Below are 17,514 nucleotides of genomic sequence, written 5' to 3'. Positions count from 1 at the left end.
GTAGACTAGTACAGCCTTTGGAGACCCAGAAAATTGGGGTGCTTGTAGGTGTAGACCCTGGACTCAGACTGCCTAGATGCAAACCCCAGCCATTCTACCTACCATGTGACCCTAGGCAAGTTGCTTAACCTCGCTGAAGGTCAGTTTCCTTACCCTTACAATGTATGTGGTATCTATCAAATCTACGAGAAATGACCTCCTTCAGCAGGTGAGTAGACTGGACGAACAGATGTAAAGGACTTACGGTAAGTGGTACCCGGCCCTGGAATGCTATGGAGATGGGATGTGAGGGAACTGGCAAGTTGCCACAGCCACCATCGGCATTGCCAACTTCCTGTAGTCCTTTTCTCCGTAACTTCCCTGAGAACAGGGCCCAGTGTCCTTTGTCAGCTCCTATAACACGGGGAGTTCAGCTCACCTTCAGGGAGGGCTGTAGAGACGAGTGAAGGGCTGTCACGTGGGACACGTTCAACATGCCCTCCCTGAGGGTTGTAGACGCGAATTAAGACCTCTTGTCTGAACTTTGCAGAACCCTGTGCAGTTTGGAGACTCGGACTGTGACTCTTCAGAGGGGGAGTGTTCTGATGCCACCGTTAGGACCAGCAAGAACTACAGCTCTGCCACCTGGTGACAGGGGGCTCTCCATCAGAAGATCTCGAGACGCTGGCATCTCGAACCCTCTCCAGCCCTCGACAACTCCCTCCTGCATTTGTCTGGGAGGAGTGGCCGAGTCCCAGAAACAAGCCACACTGACAGGAACATGAGATTTGTTCAATCTCTGGGGAAATACCCAAATGAAATTCCGTCTCACTGAGCATTTCAATCAAGAATGGCAGGGATCTATTGTACTGAAAACTCCAGCTACTGTAACATTGATATTTATTTTTGTTGGACATTTTAACACTTTGTATTGTAAAGAGTGAACTATATATGATACACAGACACAATAATTTCTTTACAAAAAAAAAAAAGGAAAGGAAAGAGTCTTTAGGAGCAACATTTGGAATCTGTGGGGCTAGGAGGTGTCACGGTCACTTGAACCCAGGACCAGGTCTTTTGTCCATGCTTGAAGAGTTGTAATGAGACACAGTGAGCATTTAAAACACAAGCCAAAGGAAATGCAGCCACATTAAGTCCAAGCAGCTTGACTACGCAGGGATGGAAATGACCTGGAAGTTGAGTGATCTAATAGCACTAAAGCCTTGGAGGGCATGTGCTTCCTCACGCAAACAGAACCGTAGCTGCACATCTGGAATTTCATTCCTTAAACACTGAGTAGGATCTGGCAGTAAAGGTTACAGTGTCATCAAGTCTTGCCCTTAGCAAACGCTTCCCTTTAAATGCTGCCGCGGTCACGGCCGTGACCAGCACGGTCTTTCAGACCATTTTTCTTTCTTCCCACCTGCTGACCACTCCTTTCAGGAAGTGGGATAAAGGGGTAAGAAAAAAAGAGCATCTGTGACTTTAGGAAAACATGCCTGTAAAACTTCTTTTTCAGGATGGAGGTTCATCTATACATGCAAGATGGCACAGCCCCTCTCTGGACCCCGTTGTCTATCTCCTGGAATCATATTGATTCACACAGAAGGCAGCTAGGATGTGTGTGTCCAGTGTCCAGTCCCAAACCATCTTCCACTTTGTTCGTAATCTCATTCTAGCTTAGAAGCTTTGGTGGCCGTCTGTCACTGTAGCAGAACAGGCGAAAGCAGCAGCGTGCAGAAAAGTGACCGTCTCACCACGTTTTCATTCTGAATCACTGCAGTTTTGTTTAGTTGGTTAGGAAATTTCTAGAAGGAACAGCTGATGCTAAGCAGGTAATTAGGATCCCTTTAGTTTCTCAAAAGCATATGACTTTTCCTGTGTCCAGAGTCCCTGGGCTGTAAAAAGTACCCCACGGTGCTTTGTGGAGTCTTGGCTTGAAGCTGGAAAGGTCTCACAGCCCCCCCCCCCCAGGGCTGGATTACAGGTGGGCACCTCCATGCCTGGCTTAAAGATGTCTTATCTAGAATTTGTAAGCGTACGCATTAGCCTGACTTCCTGTGTCTCCAATGCAGGCTTCCGCCAAGTCCGAACTGGCTGGTTCTGGCATTGCATCCTGTAAGGATGTTAGGTATTAAGACATTCCAACCCCAACGGAAATGGTGCCCCTGGGCTGGGTGTCATTGACTGCATCGGCCAAAAACGAAAAGCGGGAGGGGATTTAGAGCCGGTCTTCTGTTTGACCCTCCTTTGTTTACACTTTATGTTGAGACATTGATTTTAAAATTTAGTGTCTATAATTTTTAGCTCATAGGAAGGATGAAGGAACATGTTAAACTTAGAAAGCAGTATTGTTTTGTTAAATTATTCCATTTTGTATGAACTGTAGCAGGACTACACAGGAGAGCTTAAGTTATGGCATTATTATTGTTGTTTTATTTTATGGTGTCATGATTTTCTGTTGACCAGAAGGTGTGGCTTGTGATGTAGCACAATGACTGTTTCTTGCTAACCATGAATTATTATGGACTTCCGTGGGCCTAGTGAAGGTCTGGGGCTGGAAACGTCCTCTGGAACGCCTGGCATTCCTCAGTGTACCCCCTCGTTTCCGGAATACAGAAGCAGTGGTCTGAGGAGGTGTGCTCTGCCCTGACGCCCAATGGGTACACTGTGACTATTATTATTATTTTTCTTTTTACTTGATTGTAAAAACTCCTGAATGGGCAGATGACCAAGTTGATGACCAAGTAGTTCAAAAGTCCCCAAAGTTATAATCTTGCTCAAATGTCTTAAAAATAAAATCATGGCACTGTAGTAGAAGCAAAAAGATTTAATGCTCAAAAACAGCAAGACAAAGCGTTTCTGCAGGGGGCTCATGAGGTAGTTTTAAGAGCAGACAGCAGAGCGAGTCATCTCCTTCCCGCTGAGCCCCACAGACTGGGAAGAGTGGAAAGACTAGAAACAGAGAAGTGTGTGATGCCTCAGTGATGTCCTTCCATAACAGACAGGAGTTCGGGGGGGGGGGGGGGCCGGCGGCGGCGTTGGGGCTCACAGGGCTGGGGAACCACATCAGAGGCAGTATTCCCTCATCCTCCAGCCTCGGGTCCCTTATTCCTTGGAATTGAGACTCTTTCTGTCCAACACAAAGCAGAGCCAGCTGTTTGTCCTGCTCCGTACCCACCTTTAGTGGCAACAGAGAAACATGAAAGCCAACTTCTATCTGGCACCTTTCCACGTCGGTCCTCCCAGAAAACCCACCCTACATGCCAGTCTTCATCAGCATTCTGAATCCCTATCCTCCCTGTCTGTCACACTAAGGCCACCTTTATCTAGATTAACTATTACAGGCGTGCTAGGCATGTGGCGTTGACTCCAGTCATTTCACTGTATCACCAAGATAGGAGTAAAACCCAGACTTTTTGAGTGGAGTTATGGTTCTAAGCAAGGTTAAAAGGGAAAAATAGTCTCTACCCCGCCCTTCCTCCACAGCCTGCCTTGTAGGAACCAGGAAACTCGGACTGACTGTGTTTCCTTGAAAACATTATAGTCATCAGAACACCGAGTGGAGAGTTCAGGGAACACAAGAGCCAATTCTTCCGTGCTGTTAGCTGCCACCACGCTTTGGGGCTCTGAGAAGCCTGGCTAGACTGATCTCAAGTTCCATCACTGATTGAAGGATGAATATGTACATTCTTTGGCCATCTGTTTTTGATTACCAAGATGAGTTTTGTTTTTGTATTGCAGTCAAGCACTGGATTTTCTTTCTTTTTCTAAATCATGTCACTGAATAAAAACCCCTCTTACAATTGCTTAGCACAGGAATGGAGACACCTATATCCACTTTGAAACATACCTCACCTTAGAGCTAGCTGGAGGACTGTGGGAGATCCCGACAGGACCATGAAGTGATGTGGTTAGGTGTCTTGGGTAGCCTGATTGAAGACTGAGCATTTTAGACCTTTAGTTCCACCAAATTAATCCTGGAATTAAAGTCATTTTGAGTAAGTACTGTCTAGTGCTTATTCAGGGGCCCTTTGTGCCAAGTCATTCTCCTATCCTACTCTAGGGGATGGAGGGATGGATGGCTTTGAAATTCCTGTTACTGACTCAGGGTTGTCAGTGTTCCCACAAGGCAGCATTGACGTCTTCTCAGTGGGAATGCGTTCCTATTGATTCAGTGGTTTACTGCTTTTTCTCATGTCCTTATGTCTCATGTTTTTAATGATCATTTGTTTCATTCTTTGAGAATTTCATACATGCACACAATGAAATAGATCATACTCGCTCCATTCCCCTTCCATATCCCACTCAAAACCTCCTCCTCCTCCTGACTTCATGCTTTTGTTTGGGATGGTGTGTTTTAGGTTGTTGTTTTGGTAACTCACTAAGTCTAGTAGTGCCACCCATGTGTGCATGTGTATGAAAACATCCCCTGAAGGACCATGGGAGTGACCCCTCCTGCCCCCCCCCCCAACAGCTGTCAACTGCCAGGCGCTCCTCAGTGGGGTAGGACCTGGCGATCACCTTCCCACATCAAATTCTCTTTTTTAAAAAAATTTCTAGCTGGGTTGGTAGCATATACCTTTAATCCTAGCTCTGGGAGAGACAGAGAAGGCAAGGCTCTGACTTGGTGAGATCCTGTCTCAAAAAATAAAATCAAATAAAATCCAAGGAATTCCTGCCCTGCTCCACGTATACCGTGTTTATTTCTCCAGAAACCGAAACACTACCATGTGCCACCATGGATTACCTCTGCACTAAACACCATGGGCATCATCATTTACTGAACACCTTATTGCTCCCTGCTGAGCCTTGCTCACAGCCGCTGGGCCACTCACAACAGCATCTGGAGCATCAGTCTTGACTTGTTGGAACTGGCGTGCAGTGTTTATTATCCCAGCTCTGAGCTCACCATTGTTCCCTAAAGATGATTCTAGACCTTGAGTTCCCTGATGGGCAAGTATAGGACCATGCCAGTAGTCGTCTTATGGGTCCCCAAGGCTGACAGGGGCATGCCATGACAGGCAAGGGGCCACTTGCCTGTATTCTCTCCCTCTGGACTGCAGTCCAGTTGACTAAGCACCCGTTGCATCTCTACCCACACGGAACTGTACCAGATGAGCACACTCTTCCCTGTCTACGAACTGAAGGTTCAGGTGTGCGGTCTGTTACGTATTTCCTCCCAAAAGGCTGGGAGAATGATGTGAGATTTTTGTCAAGACTTCTCTTCAACTGTCAGTATGGATTCAGTGCCTTTCCAGGCAGCAAGGTTTTTCTTTGCTGATGCCATAGAACAAATGTCCCAATGTGCTCACCTCTCTTAGACTGGCTCACTGGATACGTCTGTTTGCTTATCTGCATGGCTTAACTGGCATTGCAAATGCCCGTCCAAACAAGAATGAACTGAACTAGGCTGCTGAGTGGAGGACCCAGTGGAACCCAGAACATTTCTCAGGGACAGGAGGCTCAAGAGGATCGCTCTCAGAGACTGAGAAAGAGCTTGGTTAGGCTTTGGTAAATGCCACACGCACGCACGCACGCATGCACGGCAAAGGCGTGACAGCAAGGTTTCAGGTGCCACATCCTCAGCAGATGGCAAGGCCACTGTCAGGAAGCTTCCAGCACAATCACAGCCCTGCTTCCCAGGGCCTCTGCACAGCACTGGAGGTCACTGGTGTCTGGCCAATGACCACGGTCCTCCCATGGCTACAAGCTAGAGGGCCCAGCCACATGTGCAAGCTATTAGAAAAAGGTATCTTGACCACACTACCCCAGTGGCTCTCCACCTCTAGAGTTCCACATCTCAGAGGATGGGGAAACCTTTTGAGTCTTTTTTTTTAAATGTTTGTATGTCTGCCTCCATCCCTCCCTCTCTTTCTATGAGTATTTATTACAGTAATTTGAGTTCTATTGATTTAGGGCAAATGAATTTCTTTCTGGTACCTATGTCTCAAAATGAACTCCCTTGTCTCCCTGAAGCTCCCGGGTCCCCGGCTCTGTGTCCTTTTCAGATACTGGCTCTGGCTTTGTACCGAACAGCAATGGGAACAAGAATGATGATGAAAACAAACCAATGCATGAAATTAAACCAAGTATACCTTGTGTCTTCTGGTCCTGTCTCTTCCTGCAGGTGCCCTGCCAGGGTTTTCAGGGAAGGGCGAGCCGGCTTCTGCAGCCAGGACCCTCACACTTCAGAGGCAACAACTAAAGTCGCAGTCTCCACTTGGTCTTGAGTTTTCCCATAAGAGCTTAGGCAGGCACTCGGCTTCTTCCTGAGCCATCAGCTGCCGTTCCTGCAGCTGTCCTGTTACCATGACATCACCCTTAAAGACGCCAAGAGAGGCAAATGGGGAGCTGGCATAATTTGGTCAGAGGCCTGCTGGGAGTGGAAAGCTAAACCAGTCTTTTGGATTATATTCTTCAGCCAATTCTGGTCCCTTTGGAAAGGGCAGTTTGGGGTCAGCAATGTGTACAGGCAAGCTCTTATGTTCTGTCTTCACAGTAGAATGTTTATGCCCATGGATTTGGGAAATCCTTTCACCCGTGAGCAAAATCCTGCCGGGGACACACGTCTGGGGAGCCCGAGAGCGAAAAAGGACATACATGCAAAGGGGGAGAAAACCCGTCTTCTCTCTCTCCCTCTCTATTCCAAAATGCTCTGGAACCACTGGCTTCAAGCGTGGTGTCCTCCTCCTACCCCTCATTAGAAAGGCCTCTTTTACACATTAAAAAAAAGCCATGACGTGGAAATCCACTCTTAATGTGGAGCCTGAGTATGCACATCAAGCCCAGATTGAAGCCTTGGCAAGACTCTTGGCTGAGCCCAGGCTTGAGACAAACACACCGGCCCAGCCTGTGATGCCTTGGAGCAGCAGTTCTGGTGAGTCCTTGTCGTGAGTTGTTCCTATGAGGCCCAAGCCCACAGAGCTATTAGCTCAGCTGCCGAGGTCCACAGTCCAGTGCCCCAGCTGGAAAACGCAACGACAGCTCCCAGTGACTACAGAATAGCCCAGCAATCACACCACTTTTTCCTCTCGGGATTAAAAAGTGCAAATTCCTCAGCTGTTCTTAGCAAAGGCAAAATAGAAAACACGCACAGGGTGTACTGGCTGACAGCCTCCTGTACTGATGCCACTCTCCCAGCAGGAGGCAGCAGAAGGGATTCCCAGGCAGAAAAGGACAGATGGCCATTTGACTCAGATGAAACACGGCAGGGCCTTCGGACGGGGGAGAATTTCCTCAGAACACATTCAGAACATGCAAAGCTGTCTCCATTCATATTTAATCATGTTTGGATCAGCTTAACTATCAAGATATACAACCACAAGGAGCTTAGACGTAGACAGAAACATCAGTGTGTGAACGGGGTACTACAGGGATCATTGCACTCAAGCTGTGTGTCTAAGTCTTAGGCAGTTCATCACATGTCCCTTGGCTTATGGAGAGGTAGATCATCAGCAAAAAGGTAGAGAAGACACTCTTCAAGAGACTAACAGGGGCTGGAGTTCTGTGTGACACTAACACCCACAGGGACTTAACAGGAGTACCTGCTACACAGCCTGTCCAAAAGGCCACCTTCTCCCAAGACATCTCAGGGACCGGCAAGAGGCAAGCCCAGAAGACTGAGTTCCCTGGTCCTGGATAGAACCAAAACAAGATTTTCTAGAAAGCAGTCCATTTCACAGAACCCTGCTAAACGGGACTGGACCCTCAAGCAGAACACCCTTCTAATAGGCCTCTGCGCACACTAGGACACCGTTGAGATCACCTTTTGAGGGCAATTAAAACACAGTAAGGGCATTAAAAGGGCCATCACACAGATCAGCAGCAGCGTCCAGTGCTGTGGTAAACACGGAACCTGTGTCACGAGTCCTTCCTGCCACCCAGGCGACTGGTGTTGCTCCTGTCACTCAGCGCCAGGTGCTTCCGGCTAAATTTCTTGATGAGGGTTCCAGGAACCAAAGCGACCAGGGCAATGGCCAACAGCTTCAAGACAGTTTCCCAGGAGAAGAGAGCATCCAGAGAAGTGAGAGTGGACAGGATGGAGCCTGTCTGTACGCAGATGAAATTATATGGGATCAAACCTGGAAAAGGAAAGTAGAGATGGTCCATGGGTGGGCAGGATGGTAGGAAACGGCACTAGATGATGCCCGGGGATTCAGAACAGTGGCTCTAGCTCTCTGTCCAACTCTTAACCCCCTAAACAATCTATCTCCTTCCTTTTCTCCTCACACTTCCTATACACCCCACCTTCTCCAACAAAAGGCCTTACGATGGGCCACACAAATATATATATTACAATAAGGAGAATTTACTACTCACACAGAAAAAAACAATAACTCGGAGAGTGAGCTGAGAGAGAAATGCTGGAGTCCATGCACCTGCTGAAGGTGGGACCCAAGAGCCAAACCAGAGAAAGGAGACCAAGCAACATGAAATTTCTCAGTGTGCACTAAAGTGTTTCAAAACCCAACAAACAAAACAAGTTTCTTCAAAGTACAACTCTGTATGTTCTGCACTCTGAGAATTCAGCAAGGCTCTGGGCAGCAGAGTCTGTCTACTAGCTGGGCAGCACGTGGCATAAAAATTCCTTAGAGTCAGGCTGGGTGGCACATGTTATCATTTCAGTCATCAGGAGGCTGAGGCAGGAGAATCGCAACAAATTCAAGGCCAGCCTGGACCTTATGCTGAGACTTTGTCTCAAAACTAAAAACAACAGCCCTGTGATGTTTAAGGAAAAAACAAAAGCACCCAAGTCCGGCATAATGGAGTACGTCTTCAGCACCAGCACTCAGGAGAGAGAGGCAGATGGATCTCTGTGAGTTCCAAGACTTCCTGGTCTACATGGCGAGTAGAGAGCCAGCCAGAGCTCCCTAGTGAGACCCTGTCTCAAAGAGAAATTGCAAGCCAAAGGTAGTGGATGCCTGTAGTCTAGCACTTGGAAGGCCGAGGCAAAAACCTGAAAGTTTGAGGCCAGCCTCAGCTACGTAACACAGCCATATCACAAATAATAACACAAAATACACTCTTAGGCTCCGCCTCAGAGATCCTAGTTCCTTGCTTCTGCAGTAAAGCCCCGGAGCCCTCCTGTTAGGAGCCTATTCCCTGCCCCTACTCCCGAGTTTCTGATCGGTTAGGGCCCTGATAACCCATTCCTCTACTTCAGTGAAGAAGAACATGGAAGAAAATGACCAGACAGTTCAAGGACACAGGCTGGCCCTCAGGAAGGAACTCTGTCTCCAGAGTCCTTCCAGGCTGCTGTCACTTCGGTAATGACAAGCTTTTAAGCCCCATTAGCAGAGGTGTTGAGGTACTCAGCAAGCCGCTCTAAGACCTGGCTGTGGTCAGCCTCCTTCCATTTCTCTCAGACATTCCTATTAATAGCGCCGGCTCCACGGCACACTTTTACGTGGACGCAAACCCCTGGCTGTCATCGCCCCACACTCTAAGGAAGGTCTGAGCATCTTTGCCCTGGTTTAAGGACGGTGGTGGTTCACTGCAGTGAGAAGGTACCACTCACACTCACAGATGGGTAGGATGTGATCGCTTTAACTTGCAGTAGAGGTGGCCGAAAGCCCACACTTAAAAAAACACTGCTCTTAACCCCAACTCTAATCTGGTTAAGTGATTTCCGGGGGGAAAGTATGGCCATGCCGTTCTCAGAAGACAGACAGGAGCCTCCCTAATGCCAGACCTCCCTATGGTGCAAGGAAGGAGCTCCCTCCCTCTGCACCAGCCCTTCAGCCTGCTAGCACATCTTGGAGTCAAGTCACGGGGTTTACAGAGATGACCCTGCTCAATCCCAGTGCCCAACAGATGCTGGGCACTTATGAAGTACTAAATATGGGCACAGAATGAGCAATCCTTAGCTGCTCCCAAAGTATTTGTATGTTCGAGCCAGAGGAGGGTTTGAAGTCAGAGAAGACTGTTGTGTCGAGTGGCAGGCAAGCACATGGCCAGGTGGGCAGGCGGTGGCAAATGACGGAGGGCAGTGCCTCCACCAGCCCCTCCCCCACCCACATCTTACCGATAAGCACTGAGAAGAAAAACTGCAGGATGGGGATGTTCAGAATCGGGGCCGAGAGGTTCAAGAACCAGTTCGGTGTCATGGGGAAGAGTCTGAGGAACAGCAGGAAAAAGAACAGGCTGTTTCTGTTCTCCTCCACCTGCAGAGAGAGCCCACCATCAGGAGCAGAACGGCTCTCCAGCACGCGCTGAAGCTGGACAGCTCCTCCCCAGCTCCTCCTCCCCCCCCCCCCCCAGGCTGGGAAAGATCTCCCCATTTTGCAAACACAACTACCAGCTTGCTGCCCCTGGTGGTTCACACTTATAATCCCTGCACTCAGGAACTCCGGAGGCTGAAACAGGAAGACTTCCATGCCTTTTAGGCTAGCCCGAGTTACACAGTGAGATCTCGTAAGAAAAACAAAAACTGGGCCAGGGAGATGCTCAGATGGTAAAGCTCTCGCCCTGTCAGCATAAGGATCTGCATTTGATCACGGTACCCATATGTCAAAAAAAAAAAAAAAAAAAGGCCTGGGGCAGGGGCACAAGCCTGGGATCTCCCAGCGCCGGGAGCAGAGACGGGAGGATCCATGAGGCTTTCTGGCCAACAAGTCTAGCTCAGTGAAAGACTCTCTCTCACATGCGCTCACACATACACAAGCATACACATACATACACACACACCCTAACACACACACACACCCCAACACACTACATGCACAGAATTAACTAAATAAAGAAATAAATGAAAACACAGTAGCTAAGAATCAGAGGGGTCAGAAACTTGACTCAAAGCCACAGAGCAGGTAACAACAAGAACTAGACTGGGATTTGATCACAGGTCTGTGCTTCCTAAAGACCACACATGAACCCTGTCCAGCTCCCAGGCAGGGTGAAGGAGCGCTGTGGGAAATCCCTGCTCCCGATCCTCTCAGAGCATGAGCTCAGAGACCTGGCGATCAGGTGTGCCCCGCCTCACCTTCCTCTGCAGCAGGGCCACTTTATCAGGGAAGTAGGAGATGACCAGCTGTTTGCCGAAAACACTGGAGAGCAGGTAGCAGCACGTGGCGCCCACGGATGTCAGCACACAGCACAGCAACAGTCCCAGCCATGGCCCAAACAAGGCACCAGCCAGAACATTCTGCAAAGAAAGCAGGCCCTCAGCCGCGAGAACACCTAGCCGCTGCAGTGGGCCTGTCCTGGAGCCCATGCATCGGCTCTCTCACTTTCAGTGCCTTTCACAGCCAACGCCCAAGGCCCATTTAAAGAGGCAAATGAAAACACGGAACTGTAAGCCTAGCCCTAGGCTCCTCACCCTTACCAGGATAAGGCCTAGCACTCAGTGGGCACTGGCAAGTTAAAAAGGAGACTAGGCGCAGACATTACCTGGCTGTGGCAAGCGCTACAGTTACCCCCGCAGTCACTGGGCACCAGAAAGGGGAAACGAAGCTCACAAGCTATTTCACTATCGTGTAGACCATGAGTGTACCTTCTGTCATCCAAGTAAGATGCCTTCTTTGTTTTTCATCTGATTAGTAAGCTCACACTGGGCTTCCGTGTTGGCCACAGTCCCAATTGACCTTTAAAGTCTTAGTTTCACAAGAACAGAAAAGTTAATTCATACTTCACAAGTGCAGTTTGGCTGGTGAATATCATCCTGCCTCAAAGCACGGGATCCGGAAGAAAGCATGTGGGAAAAGCCAAGTGTGCTGGCACACACCTGTAATCCCAGCACTTGGGAGGCTGAGGCAGAAGGATGGCTTTGAATTCAAGGCCAAATGTGGTGGTATTGTGTTCCCCAAAATATTGTGCACCCTAATAAACTTATCTGAGGTCAGAGAACAGAACAGCCACTAGACATAGAGGCCAGAAAATGGTGGCGCACACGCCTTTAATCCTATCACTTGGGAGGCAGAGATACATCCGGATCTCTGTGAGTTCAAGGCCACACTGGAAACAGCCAGGCATGGTGACTTTAATCCCAGGAAGTGAGGGCAGAAAGCAGAAAGGTATATAAGGCATGAAAACCAGGAACTCGAAGCTTTTGGCCTGGTTAAGCTTTTAGGCTTTTGAGCAACAGTTCAGCTGAGACCCATTCTGGATGAGGACTCAGAGGCTTCCAGTCTGAGGAAACAGGATCAGCTGAGGAACTGATAAGGTGAGGTGGCTGTGGCTTGTTCTGCTTCTCTGATTTTCCAGCATTCACCCCAGTACCTGGCTTCAGGTTTGTTCTTATTAATAAGACCAGTTAAGATTCATACTACAGCCAACCTGGGCTAGCATATGAGTTTCCAGACTGGTCTATGCTACAGAGTGAGACCTCGTCTCAAAACATGAACTGGATAGATGGCGCAGTGGCTAAGAGTGCTTCCTGCTCTTGTGGAGGACCAGTGTTTGGATCCCAGCACCCATGCGCGGTGGCTGACAACTGCCTGTAACTCCGGCTTCCGGGGATCTGGTGCCCTCTTCTGACCTCCACAGGCACCGCACATGTACACAGACACACACATAAATCTACAAAGCATGAACACGTGAACAAATGGGTGAGCAAAGGTCAGCAAACAGGCAAGAGGGGACCTCGGCCGTGTGGCGGCCGTGGCTGTGACACATAGTTGGCCATGAGTCCTGAGTAGTCCTAACCATACCCTCTGTCTTGTGCTACCCCTACCCCATCCTACCGGGGAGAGAGAGCCTCACAACCAAGATCACACTAGGCAGGATTAAAACGCACCCCAATTCTGTGTGTGCAGTCCTTACCAGCCTAGGCTATACAGCACCACGTAGCAGCTGGCTCTCTGTCCCGAAGCGGGATCAGCTCAAGGGGGAAGTCAGTCCAGGGTCAGCCCAAAGGACTTAGCCCCGGACCTCCACCATCCAGCTCCCTCTCTCAGACATGTCTGCTCTTCTTCCCGTTTCCAAACCCCAATCTGCTTGGGTAGGTCTAAGCGGAATCCGGAGTAGGAAAAGGTGCTGGGGGAGGAGAGGGAATCAGGACAACAGGAAGCTTGGAGTATCACTAAGTGCTGAATGCCCACTCGGGACAGCCTCTCCACACTGTGCTTCATGTCACCCTGCCGCAAAACTAAAGAGGTTTCTGGAGGAGGGGCCACATGTTACAGAACAGGAAAGCAGTTGGAAAGAGGGCAAGACACTGACCAGGAAACTGGAGCCAGGGATGGCAAAGCCCTGTTTGTAGAGGTAGGCACTGCAGAAGAGCAGGAACACGTAGGCCTGGTGCTCCTTCCGGTACTCCCGAAGGACCTCGGAGAGCTCCCGCAGCTCGGCTAGGTCTGAGGGGAACCACAGTGACCTAGGGATTCGAAAATCAGATGGAAATATGGACTCCAGAGAAGCCTGGTGCCTAAGAAAGTTACTTGACGTGTCTTCTTCCTAGAGTAAGTTTATAAACACGCAGTCTGGCCATCTGGAAATACACACAAAGATGAATTCCAGATGACAGGTGGCCCAACAGAACACAATAGAGGCAGATGGGAGAGCCCTGACTTGGGAGCAAGAGACCTGGGCCAGCATCCCTGCTCTGCTATGTCCTGGTTGTGTGACCTTGGAGTGTCCGTGGGCCTCGCTTTCCTCCCCTAAAAAGGATCTGGTACTGGGTAACCACTAAATTCCCTCTTCATGTATTCAGGGGGTATAAGATGGAATCCCTCAGCCTCCCCCATGCTGAGCATGGCCTCCATCACTGATCCACATCCCCAGTCTCTTTTTGATCTAGTCCAGAAAGGCAAGTATATTCATTACCAGGCAAGTGCTGAACATCCTAAATTGCCTTCTTTTCAAGGAGACCCCCTCCCCAGCAAGCCCAGAACTATCTGGACACCGTGTTGCCCTAGACGTACTAGGCAAAGCAACAGTTTCAGCATTTAAAATGGTATCTATCTCACATCATAAACACAGCTTTCTTGCTAATGTGGCAGGCTTGAAGCCAACCCTTCCCACGAGCCTGCCTTTTCACCCTGCTCTAGGCCTGGAGCACTGTGAATCCCGTCCAAGGGTCACAGTGCAAAGACTACCCTGCCTCTGCCATCTCAACAGTTCTTTACTCCAGCAGAGATAAACCATGAGCAACCCCTCCTAGGTCTCCTGAGCACCTCTGACATCCACAAGAGAGCTTTTTCAGCTCCAGTGAGAGACAATGGTTACTGAAACCAGCTGTCCTGCTACCCGCATGCCAGCTAAGCCTCTCGGTAATGCGGCAACGCGCCAGGCACACTTCATACACTTTGAAAGTAGTATGCCGCAACTGGGAAACCCGCCCAGCAAGTCTACTGCCTCATGACTCGCTAGGCGGCTGTCATGGGGAGCAGAGTCAGACAGGAAGAGGGCAGACCGGACCATAGCCTCGTAACCCGAAGTCCAGGCTGCACCTCTCAAGACTGGCTGCTGTGGGAAAGTGGGGTGAGGAAGGAGAGCCGTGGTGGCCGAGATGGCTGGGGCTGGAAGACGACCAGGGTGCAGAGAAGCTCCAAGGTCCCCCCACCGCGCATCACCTCCAAGCCTCCGAGCTCCGCCCCAGCCGCCGCCCCGCGCGCTCGCACTCACCGGCCTTGGGGCTCCTCGGCCGACGCCAGCCTCGGCCCCACGGGCAGCCGCGTGGACAGCAGGTACAGCGCGAAGGTGCAGCCGGCGAATACCAGGAGCAGGCCGAGCAGCGCGCGCATGCCGCGGCCGGGCCGGGGAGCGCGCTCCCCGCGTGGCAACGCCGAGCCCTTCCCCGTGCGCCGGCTGGGCAGACGGAGCGCGTTCGTCGACGGGGGGGCGTGGTCTGCGCGGTGCCCCGCCCCCGCCGCGCCGCAGGCCCCGCCCCCTCCAGGGACCGTGAGAGCCTGCTGGTCTGCGCCCTCCTGCCTTCTCCGCGCTGAGCTCCCCCAGCGCTGCCCCCTATGTCAGAACTCGGAGATCTAGGGGTGAGTTGTGAGCCTGCCACAGCCAGCTTGCAGCATGGTGGTCAAACAGCCTGGTCCATAGTCTGTCCCACAAAGCAAATGTAGCCAACAAATGTGGATCTGGCGCTGACGGTGACTACCACAGAAAGAAACAGACTTGCCCTTCTACTCAGCACCTTAGCGGTGGGTGCTCACTATCACCAATCCTCATAAACACATTTCAGTATGTGCCTTAACGGATGAAAAATCTCAGTGTTATAACTCTTGTCTAGGAGCTAGCACGGACAAACCTGTGACACACATCTGAGTCTTACAAAGATTCTGTGATGCTGGACGTGGTAGTCATATGATTGATCCAGCACTTGAGGAGGAGCAGGAGGACCAGGAGTGCAGTCATCCTTAAATACTAAGCAAAATCCAGAAAGGAGCAGGGTAGGAGGGTAGAGAGAATGGCGTCTGGCAAAAGAAAACCCAGATTCAGATATCCAAAACTAGTGTGGTTCTCACACTGTATGAATTCTGAAAGAGGTGAGGTTTGAGTTTACTCTCTAGGATGAGCAAGCAGGTAGAGGAAAAGGGAATGAGCTGGCCCCTAGAAAGCCAACCTTCAGGGAAGCCCAAAGCTTGTGAGAAATGAATGGGAATTGACAGCTTGGGGAGTACTAGGCTGGGGAATTTGTGCGTCGATAAATGATAGGTGGTAAGATAAGCCTGGGAGCATTTAATAAGCATGATTCCACCAGCCAGACATGTGGTGCACGTCTGCAGTCCCAGCATTTGGGAAGCAGAGGCGGGGTGGGGACTTTGAGGACAGCCAGGGGTTTCAATGAAAACCTGTCTTCAAAAGCAGGAAGGGGAAAAGGGAAGATTCCTTTCTCATTTGAGAAAGTCTGCATGTCAGAGCAAGTAAAACATACTCTGAGTTAACTGCAAATGCCGTGGTGGGAAAACAAAAACAAAAACTGTTGTTGGTTCTTTTCACTCTCTGGGGGCCCGCCACTCAGCTCCCAAATAAATACACGGACACTTATTCTAATTTATGAATGCTCGGCCTTAGCCTGATTTATTTCTAGCCAGCTTTTCTAACTTAAATCATCCCATTTCTCTTTAGCGCTTTGCCTCTGGGCTTTTTACCTTTCTTTATTCTATATGTCTTTCTTTCCTTCTTACTCCGTGGCTGGCTGTGTGGCTGAGTGGCTAGCCCCGGTGTCCTCCTCTCCTCCTTTTCTCGCTACTCCCCCTCTTCTCTAGATTTCTCCTCCTATTTAGTCTCTCTGCATGCCAACCCTGCCTATCCTTTCTCCTGCCTCACTATTGGCTATTCAGCTCTTTATTAGACCATCAGGTATTTTAGACAGGCACAGTAACACAGTTTTACAAATGCAACATAAAAGAATGCAACACATCTTTGCATCATTAAACGCATATTCCACAGCACAGACGAATATAACACATCTTAAGCTAATATTCCACAACAGCAAAAACAAAAACAAAAATGGGAAGGACCATAGCAGTGGGAACCGAGCAAGAGGGACAGGCTGCACAGCGGAGACATGAAGTGACAGTGCATGTGGTTGACAAATTGGGGGAGGACTTCAAAGGGCCAAAAGACAGAAAGCACTTCAGCGCACTTCTTTGTGTCAAATAAGGAACATGTGTCAAAATTCGAGAGTACAAAATCCTAGCAACTGGACATGCAAGAATTGATTCCGCAAATATTCTTGGCCTTGTTTTGATATCAAGGGACTGTGAGCATCCGGAATTCCCATCGTCTCAGTACTGGTAGGTTACTTATGGCACATTCGAAAATTGGTATTAAGACACTTCCTAAAAGAAAGAGGCAGGCCTGCATATCCTGAGCTGGTATAGTGTGGTGGTTTGAATGAGAAGGCCCCCCCCCCCCAGATGCAGTAACTAGGACACGGGTACCACAGAGATAGCTAGACTAACAGTCAAACAAGATGCAGGGGTTAAGAATAACATGAGTTGTTTATAAGAAGAAAAAGGGGGGGCTGGAGAGATGGCTCAGAGGTTAAGAGCACTGACTGCTCTTCCAGAGGTCCTGAGTTCAATTCCCAGCAACCACATGGTGGCTCACAACCATCTGTAATGAGATCTAGCACCCTCTTCTGTATACATAATAAATAAATAAATCTTTAAAAAAAAAAAGAAGAAGAAGAAGGAAAGGGGAGTATACTTTATCTTTTCAAGATCCTGAAGTAAGGCAAGGCATAGTGGCAATTTGAGAGTCTGAGACACGTGGTTTACAAATTCAAGGCCAGCCTGGGACAAAACGTAGTGAGACCTTGTCTTAGTTACTGTTCTATTGCTGTGAAGAGACACATGACAAGGCAACTTATGGAATCATTTGATTGGGGTCTCGCTTACATTGTCAGAAGGTCAGCTCATGATCATCACAGTGGGAAAGCATGGCAGTTGCTGAGAGCTCACGTCTTATCTGTAAGTCAGAGGCAGAGAGAAAGAGACTGGGCCTGGTGTGGGGTTTTAAAACCTCAAAGCCCACCTCCAATGACACACCTCCTCCAAGGCCACACCTCCTAATCCTTCCTAAATAATTTCACCAACTTGGAAACAAGCATTCAAATACATGAGTCTATGGGGGCCA

At 49.4% G+C, this 17,514-nt stretch overlaps 2 protein-coding genes across 2 annotated transcripts in view; one reads left to right on the top strand and one right to left on the bottom strand.

Annotated features, from left to right (window-relative positions):
- Window positions 1-2,984, top strand: part of Map3k13 (mitogen-activated protein kinase kinase kinase 13) — a 48,031-nt gene extending 45,047 nt beyond the window's left edge. The window contains exon 13 of the mRNA XM_059277488.1: window positions 530-2,984. Within this exon, the coding sequence (XP_059133471.1) occupies window positions 530-631 (102 nt within the window). The 3' untranslated portion in view covers window positions 632-2,984. The remainder of the gene's footprint in view (window positions 1-529) is intronic.
- Window positions 2,985-7,515: 4,531 nt separating this feature from the next.
- Window positions 7,516-14,714, bottom strand: Tmem41a (transmembrane protein 41A). The gene is made up of 5 exons (XM_059277590.1): window positions 14,545-14,714; window positions 13,141-13,294; window positions 10,964-11,125; window positions 10,007-10,145; window positions 7,516-8,063 (listed from the first exon to the last, which is right to left on the bottom strand). Exons 1-5 carry the CDS (start codon window positions 14,661-14,663, stop codon window positions 7,843-7,845), a joined length of 795 nt encoding a protein of 264 aa, XP_059133573.1. The 5' UTR covers window positions 14,664-14,714; the 3' UTR covers window positions 7,516-7,842.
- Between the last annotated feature and the right edge of the window lie 2,800 nt (window positions 14,715-17,514).

This window comes from Peromyscus eremicus, chromosome 12, assembly GCF_949786415.1.
Source record: "Peromyscus eremicus chromosome 12, PerEre_H2_v1, whole genome shotgun sequence".
In the NCBI taxonomy this organism is placed as follows: domain Eukaryota; kingdom Metazoa; phylum Chordata; class Mammalia; order Rodentia; family Cricetidae; genus Peromyscus; species Peromyscus eremicus.
This window is presented reverse-complemented; position numbering and strand designations above follow the sequence as displayed.